The following is an 8750-nucleotide window of genomic DNA, read 5'->3' as shown; positions in this document are numbered from 1 at the left end:
TAATTGCTAATTAATGTGCCCGCGGGGAGCAGGCAGGTTTTATGGGCTATTATAAGTATTTCAGTAGAGGCAAGCTAGGGAAAGAGGCAGATTGTATTTATGTGCACACAACCATCCAGAACAATGAACTATGGCCATCAGGCAACCGGTTTCGCGGGACGATGGGAGTTGGCTGGAATGGATGTATGAGGGGTTTCATGGCGAGCTAGGCCGGATACATACATACACAGAATCAATCATGTCTCGTGCAGTCAGCAGGAGTACTACACCTTTAGGGCCGTTTTTGTCAAATTTTGCAAGCAGTAAACTTTCTTTCTAACTTGTTTCCAGAAGAATCTGAAATGTGTCAGTCGTAAATAGTTGCCCCTGAGTGTGCTTATGTAAGACAGGGGCGAGGAGAGCCAAGGGCCAAGGCAGGCCTCAGCCGACTCCGCCCACAGCCCTCCGCCCAGCGACGATGCGATGGCCGACTCGCTGCTCATCCTGCTCCCGCTGCTCGGCACACTCCGCCCGCCGAGGCTGCCGACCCCGCCCGCCGAGCCGGCCGGCCACCAGCCGCCCACCCAGCTCATCGCCGCCCTCCTCGTAGCCGCCCTCCTCCTGGCGCTCCCCCTGCCGCACACGCTGACCGGCTGGCCCGCCCGGGTGCCGTTCACCGACGAGCGCGGATACCGCCGCCCGGCCGGCCAGCCCGCCCAGCAGCTCGCCCTCGCCGTCGGCCTGCCTCTGCTCCTCGCCGCCGCCCTCGCCATCCACTCCGGCTCCGGCTCCGGCTCCGGCTCCGGCTCGGCCCCGGCCGCCCACCACCACCTCATGGACATCTGGAACGCCTCCCCCCAGCTCGCACACGCCGGGCCGACCCTGCGCTACTCCCAGGCCGACTACCTCCGCGTCCTCGCCCGCGCCAGACTCGACCTGCTCGCCTTCACGACCCTCAACCTCTGCGCGCTCCTGCTCGACATCCTGCTCGCCCGGCTGGCCGACCGCTGGCTGCCCGTCTCCAACAACGCCCTCCGCCTCGTCGCCGCCACCGCCAAGTCCCTGCTCGTCGCCATCCTCTTCTCCGCCGCCCTCGCCCTCGGCTGGTGGGGCCCCGCCGTCGCCCAGAGCATGTCCGTCTTCGAGTGTCTCTTCAGCGTCTTCACCTTCCAGTCCTGTCTCTACCTCACCACCCGCCTCGCCCGCAGAGCCTTCACCCTCGCCGAGTCTTCCGTCTTCTCCTCCATCAGCGTCGCCCTCATGATCGAGGTCATCAGACTCACCTCCGCCCGCCTCCGCTACTCCGCCTTCCTCCGCACACAGCGCGCCTCGCCCGGCCCCCCCGCCCCGCTCTCGGACGCCGACAGGCTCAGCTTCCTGCCCGGCCTCTTCCGCTTCCCCACCCCCGCCATCGCCATCCAGCACGTCCTCGTCTCCGGCATCTTCCTCATGGCCTTCACCCTCGCCCCCCTGCTCGTCCTGTCCCGCAGGCTCGGCCAGCGGCCCACCAAACGCACCCGTCCCTCCACCCGCTCGCTCTCCAGACACCCCGCCAGCCATCGCCACCGCTCCTCGCCCACCCGCCCCGCCCCCCCGCCGCAGACGATCCAGAAGCCCATCTGGACCAGCGAGCCCGCCCAGCCGGACTACTACCAGCGCTTCTCCAACCCGGATGCCCAGCACCATTCGCGCCAGCACGAGAGCGCACTCAAGGAGAACCTGCGCAAGGTGATCGCGCTCTCGATCTACGCCTCGATCCTGTGGATCGGCCTGGTCGTCATGAGCCACTGGCTCGGCTGGCTCTTCGAAATCGGCCGCGACCGCAGGGTGCAGCAGGCCTGGTGGCGCCGCATCCTCGGCCCGGGATGGCTGGCCTTCTTCTGCTACTCCTTCCTCCGATACCCCCACTCCCGCCATCCAGCCGAACTCAGCGTGCTCGGCATCGGCCTCCTGCCCGGAGAAAAAAACCCAGTGACGACGACGACGACGACGACGACCGGGATCCGCTGGACGAGGATCGCCATGCTGGTCTACTGGTGGATCTGTCTCGTAGCAGCCATCGGCGGCTGGACCTCTTACCTCGTCCGTAAACGTCGCTCCCTGAGGAACAGCCACAGGATCCCCTCGGAGATCGGAACCCTTGCCGGCTGGCGCTCGTCGTGGAAGAAGAGTCGTCTAGGCTCGCTTACCCGCTCCCGCTCCCGTTCCCGGGCCCGCTCAGGCTCCCCTACTGCCGCCGCTGCCCCACCCGTCGTCACCTCCTCAGCTCCATCGAGCAACATCACCCTGGCTAGCTCGCTTAGATACATCGCCGACGCGCTCTGCAGCCCCCGCCAGCCCCCAAGAGCTTCAGAGCCCGTCGACCCTCCTAGTGCTCCGGCCACCAAATGCAGGCCCAGCCACTTGGTCGGCAAGGTCTCCCTGCTCGTACGCAGAACCTTCAGCGAGCCCCAACCCGACACCGTCCGCCAGAGATCTTCGCCTCCCACAGACCTACTCTCCACTAGACCCACCTCGCCCTCCGCCATCGCCTCGCCCAAACCCACTCTGCCCACCACACCCTCCCTCTCCGCCGCCTCCCCCTCTCCGCCGCCGCTTCATCCCCAGACATTATCTGGCCCCGGCTCACTCCTAGGATCCACCAAAAGCCAACACCTTAACTTCAAGCGCAAGTTCTTCCATCTGCTCGTGTGCTTCATGTTCCTGCCCACCATCCCTATCGACGTACGTCTCCCCCCTGCTCTTATTTTTGCCCACGAAAGTTGGCGTTGATTTCGGGACATTGGGATGACAGATCGAGTTCTCCTCGATCTCCTTCTCCGTCGCCTTCGTCATCTTCACGTTCTGTGAATTCGCGCGTTACTTCGCATTCTACCCGATCGGCGCGGCGATCCACCTGTTCTTCGTAAGCCTTCCCCCTTCTCCATCCCCCGCATAATTCACGCTGCTGCTGAATGTGTGTGTGTGTATGGGGGGATATAGAACGAATTCATAGATGAGAAAGATTCCGGGCCGGTGATCCTGAGTCATTTCTACCTCTTAACGGCCTGTTCGACGGGCATATGGCTAGACGGCCTCGGCCCCTTGTCCCGTGGGCCCGAAGCGAATATGGGGGGGAGTGTCGAAGGAGGGGGGCGGATGGCCGGGCTGCTGCCTGTCCCGCTCGCCCGGCTGCTCAGCCCGGCCGAGGCGATCCGAGCCGCAGGCGTGGGATGCTCGATCGAGGACCTGATCGGGGTCATCGTGCTCGGCGTGGGCGACTCATGTGCATCGATCGTCGGCAAGCGCGTCGGCAGGGTCAAGTGGTCCGCCGGCTCCAGCAAGGTTTGCATCCCCCTCCATTTACTTTTCTCCCAGCCGATACTTATCCTCGGTTGGCGCGCTAGACCGTCGAGGGATCGCTCGCGTTCGTAGCCTCCGTCGTCGCCGTGTCACTGCTCTTGAGGCTTGTCGGCCTGGTCTATCCGTTCCCAGTTAAGCCCCTACCCACTCTCCTCATCACATATACATGTAACTGACGGGTTCGGGACTGGGTGGACAGTTCTTCAGGTACCTCCTGGGCATCGTGTTGGCCGCGCTGCTCGAGGCGGTCACCGCCCAGAACGATAACCTCGTCCTGCCGCTATACACTTGGTCGATCCTGAAACTCCTCTTCCGCTCCCCTTAACCCCCCACCCCCCCTCAAGAATCGTGGCTTGGACCTTTTAATTGTTCTATTCACTTGGCAGATAAGCATAAAAACTTGGTTGTTCTTCTAAGCTCTCTAATCTCGCTCTCTTTTTTTGGCGATACATACACACACACACGCACATGAAGATATTAATAGATGTATGTATTGTACGACTTGCTCACCTCACCGGATCCATTGGTTTTCTCTCTGCTTTCATCTCTTGTTGCTCTACACATACATACTTTAAACAACTCTACAATCATCGTAATACAGGCTTGGTTTGTGCACACCGAGAAACCGCAAGACAGGAATAGATCTTCGTTTGCGGTGTTGGGTCGCCATGGGGTCGCCGCTGGTCATGGCGGTCCAAGAGCTGGGGGTCTGTTCACTGAGATAGACGGGTTGGCACGGAGGAGACAAGGTCTCGCGAGTTTTCTGGTGCCAACGGTGGGGGTCTTTATCTTATCTAGACCAAGGAGAATAGAAAGAAAGGGAATAGGGGGGAATGTCGCAGCCAGTTCTTGTGAAAGGCTCCGCGGCGCCCCCGGCGCGGGGGGTTTTGGTCTGGAAGGTCGAAGATCCAGACTGGATTCCTGGCTCATTCACATCCAGAGCGTAGCACGGGAGGGACTTGTGTTAAGTTCGCTGAACGCACATCGCTGGGATCACTGAGACTGTATATTGGTGCAGCTTGGCGACAAGGAATTAGGACAGTTTGGATTGGAGAAGCGGCCTCAACAGGGCCTCCTCTCTGGAGCAGGGCTCCGCTTCGTGGGCAAGGACACTTGGCGCTGAAAAAGTCTTGAGACCTGGATGCACATTGGACATTTTGATTTGTTTTGCAAGTGTAATGAGGAAGAGCTAGAGTGTACAGGACAGATTGGTGGTCGTAGGTACTCTGATTTGTCCACTGCACACTATAGTCTATAAGCAAGTGTTATAAATTATTTCGAAAGAAGGTGGAAGATACTACATCTGATCTGATAAACATTAAGCTCAGCTTTGATCTCTTTTGAGGATTTCCCTAGTAAACATTAAGCTCAGCTTTGATCTCTTTTGAGTCTACTGGTAAGCACTTTGATGGAGCAGAAGAAAAGCGTGTTGAAGAATGACTTGGCCGAATGAGAAATTTCCTGCCTTTCGTTGAAGAGAACATCAACCAAGTCCGTCCTAAACATGCACACCCAAACATGTATCATAGCCCACATAACTGAAACAGCATCATTTGAACTTTGTTTAAGGGCAATCTTATCGCAGATATACCCCCGCTTCTCCAAATTTTCGTGCGCTTTGCATGGATTGAAGAGGGCTTCTAAGACTGCCACCGCTTCTGCCAATTCGTTCCGGGCCTTGGACTGTCTTCTTTCTGTTGCTGGTCTGGGCAGGATAGTCTCGACCATCTCGACGTAAAAGAGGAAAGTCGAGACTGCCTTCTTCAGTTTGTGCGGTTTGACCAGCTCAAATTTCTCAATCAGGTCCTCGCCATTCCAGTGCAATCTCCGGCTCCAATGGGAGATCCAACGCTGGGATTCCAGCATCAGAAAATTCTGCGCTAACGTTACTCTTTGCCATGTTTTATTCATTGCAGGACTTCTCGGATTGTCTACGAGCTGCTTTGATCCATCTTCCTTGATTCGATCGTCCCGATCATGCCGGCGTCGACTTTCCCTAAGGGCGAGAAAATTAAGATCCGTGTGGTATTGGATGAACTGATATTTTGTCATCACCAGTTCATCACATGCAGGCCCTTGTTTTGAAAGTTTTCCAATCAGCTTTAGAATTTTCGGGTATAAGCCAGGATCAGCTGATCGATGATTTGTGAAGGCCGTACTATCAAAACACAATCTTTCCCATTTCCAGTTCTTCTCGATTGGCCATTCACCAACAAGACAATTATCAGTGTTTACCATTTTGTATGGTAATTGTATAGCGCAACGATCGTCGTATGAGGATGTGGACCAAGAAACTATTGAAACTTTTGAATTACCTGGCGCGTCTCTGATCTCACCAAGCCATATTGTCTTTTCATGTTTTGGATACACACTAGCTGAAGGTGAAAGGTTAGATGGCCTTGCAGTGAGCATCAACTCTCCGGAAGGCGTTTCGGCTGGATGGCGAAACCTATCTTGAAGCTCAGAATAGGCAGTCATGGGTCTTGGGGAAGCAGTCTTCTTAAACGATTTGCACCTGGCAGCCAAAGTTGGGCTTTTCCGCTGGCCATCACCACAAAAATCTGGTCCGTTCTTTGATATCCCCGATTCGGATGGAATCTGCGTATTAATAGTTTCCGGGGGGCTTGTGGATGCCCTTGCCAAGGAGTTGAACTGGCCACATGGTACAAATTGGCTTTCATTGGCTAGGTAACTGCTTAGTTGGTTCTCTCCATGCTGGATAGATGGCGCAAGGCCAGCAGTCCTTTGGCCCTGAGAGACCACTGGGAAGTCGGAATGGAGATATGGAAGTTCTGCAAGATCTTCAGGGGAAAATTGGTTTTCAAATGCTCTGCGAGTGGGAGAAGTCGGGTTGGGATAAGCATGGCCACTTTCTGAAGAAAGTGATGACATGAAATGATCCATGTAATCTGGTGGCGGGACTTCCAATCCAAAGAATGACTGGTAATCGTGGGGCAAGTCTTCCATTCCATTGCACTTGATAGTTAACAACAACAGCACCCCCGAGTGGTAAATCTTAATTTGCATCGTGTTTGGGCTGCTTGGAATTGGGGAGTATTCTGAGAATCACAATGACTGTGGGGCTATATATGTAAGTGTACTGCACCAAAATTGAAAGCAACTGTGATTGTGACAGGCTTGGGGGAGATTTGATTCATACAACTTGACCAGAAAGACAAAACCTTGTTTGAGATTTTGGCGGTCTTTTGGAACCAAGTTTTCCAATCTGTATAGTTATAGATATGATACATAAATCTGGGTAACTGAAGTTTGTTTTCAGCACTACACAAGAGGCGGGGATCTGACATGATGCAAATATGTAATCTTACAGCCCATGTGGCATGCCATGGCCAAGTTTATAGTGGATACAGGGTTAGGGTTATTTTGGGAACATCAAGCAATACAAGCCTGTTGATGAGCCTGTAGGTCAACTGATTCTTGGCTGCAGTATGTATGAGCTGGGCACCTGCAAGCAGGTTCTCAACTAAAGTGCTGCTTTTGTGAGGTAATGTGTAACATAACTACCCTTTTTACCCGGGGCTCCCCGTTACTTTACTAATAACAGGGTCATTTTAAGCCCTGCACGTAACATAACGGGCCTCAAAAAAGCGGCCCGTAATCGCGTTATCCGCTGGATAACGCAAAAACAGACCAATTAAGGCTGTTTTTGCCTTAATATTTGCTTGATATCAGTGGCCAACACAAAAACAGACCATTGGAGGCTGTTTTTGCCTTGATATTTGCTTGTTATCAGGGGCCATGTGTGCCCCAATCACGTAAATAACATAAAAATAAGGGCCTTCCTGTGGTGTGATAACGTAATTGCACCAACATTACGCGTAACACGTAGAAAACGGCCAAAATTCTGTTATGTTCACTGCAAGAAAAATTTTAGAAACTGCTTGCAGTTGAGATGCAGCAAGCTTCAATCAAGCTTCAGCTCAAGCTGGAGTCAAGCACCCAAATTCCGTGCTGGTGCACCTTGAGTGACCTTGTTCAGCATCTCAATGTTGAACATACTGGAGTGCTCAATGCTCATGCAGTAGGCTGAGGCAAATGAGCATCCCCCTGAGCACCCTTTCATTTTATTTTATTAAACAATCCATGCACCATTGAATCCAGCCAGAATAAAATAAAAAGGGTATGTACACATGAAAGGGATATGTACAGATAAAGAAATATGTACACATGAAAGGGGAATGTGAGGTGTATTAACACATAAAAGGGATATGTGCACATGATGAAAGGGGTATGTATGCATGAAAGGGGTATTTATGCATGAAAGGGGGATGTGCAGTAAGGGGTATTTGCACATGAATGGGATATGTAAACCTGAATGGTAAAAGGGGTACTAAAAGGGACCTAAAAAACTCAAAGGGGACATGTAAACATGAAAGGGTCATGAACAAATGATGAATGGGGTATGTACACATTGTGAAAGGGATACATGCACATGAAAGGGATATACACACATGAAAGGTGTATGTGCAATAAAGGGCTATGTACACATTATGAATGGGGTGAATGCATACAAAAGGGATATATGCACATGAAAGGGGAATTTGCACAGGTATCAACTGATGTACTTAGTTTTTTGTACCTTAGACTCACTCTTGCATAAATTAGACAATGTGCATGGAATCACCCAGTGCTTGATTCTTGCATGAGGCACAGCTTGCCTTGAGCTCTTGCATCTCAACTGCAAGCAGTTTCTAGAGTTTTTCTTGCAGGGGTTACCGTTATCTACGCGTTACACGTAGCGTAGCTACCCTTTGTTGATATCACAGTCCGTGACATATCCATATTGAATTTGTAGTCACCTGGAGAAGCAGACATGGCAGGCTCTTTCCTCATCCCTCCACAACCATCATCATTGAACTCTGCTGTTCCAGGTGAGTGTCTTTTTGTTTATCTTTCTCTTCTTTTCTTCTTTTTCTTATTCTGTTCTTTCCTCTCTGATGCAATGATGATCCTTCCACAACTATCATCACTGCACTCTGCTGTTACAGGTTTATCACTGCAACAGAGGCCATGCTGTTCCCAAGCCCCCACAAAATGCTGGAGGACTCTCTGGGTACCTGTGGCTGTGTCCTAGTACCCGTTGGTGGGTGTCTGATTTTGCAGAAAAAAAAGGGTGGGTACCCGCCATTCCCCCCCCTCAGCATGGGATGACTCCTTGACTCCTCCCCTCCTTCAATTCCCTCAATGACAGGCAAAGGGAATTGCCTCTTGATAACCCACCAGTCATCAAGGAGAGCACCACCCCCCTGGATGACCAGCATACATACACCGGTCATTGAGAGGAGAGGAAACCTCTTGATGACTGGCACAGACTGGTCATTGGGGGGAATACCACCTCCCCTTGATGACCGCAGACTGGTCATTGGAGGGGATACCAACTCACCTCAATTAACAGCCACCTCTTGATG

At 53.1% G+C, this 8750-nt stretch overlaps 2 protein-coding genes across 2 annotated transcripts; one reads left to right on the top strand and one right to left on the bottom strand.

The window, feature by feature from the left end:
• Positions 1 to 462: 462 nt before the first annotated feature.
• Positions 463 to 3646, top strand: PtA15_15A381 (uncharacterized protein; the record flags this gene model as incomplete). The annotated part of the gene is made up of 9 exons (XM_053163582.1): positions 463 to 693; positions 841 to 996; positions 1108 to 1931; positions 1995 to 2152; positions 2246 to 2703; positions 2774 to 2884; positions 2962 to 3303; positions 3366 to 3452; positions 3521 to 3646. 9 exons carry the CDS (start codon positions 463 to 465, stop codon positions 3644 to 3646), a joined length of 2493 nt encoding a protein of 830 aa, XP_053027543.1.
• Positions 3647 to 4689: 1043 nt separating this feature from the next.
• Positions 4690 to 6348, bottom strand: PtA15_15A380 (uncharacterized protein; the record flags this gene model as incomplete). The annotated part of the gene is made up of 1 exon (XM_053163581.1): positions 4690 to 6348. The coding sequence occupies one exon, from the start codon at positions 6346 to 6348 to the stop codon at positions 4690 to 4692; it is 1659 nt and encodes a 552-aa protein (XP_053027542.1).
• Positions 6349 to 8750: the final 2402 nt, after the last annotated feature.

The sequence above is a fragment of the Puccinia triticina genome, chromosome 15A (assembly GCF_026914185.1).
Source record: "Puccinia triticina chromosome 15A, complete sequence".
Classification (NCBI taxonomy): Eukaryota; Fungi; Basidiomycota; class Pucciniomycetes; order Pucciniales; family Pucciniaceae; genus Puccinia; species Puccinia triticina.
This window is presented reverse-complemented; position numbering and strand designations above follow the sequence as displayed.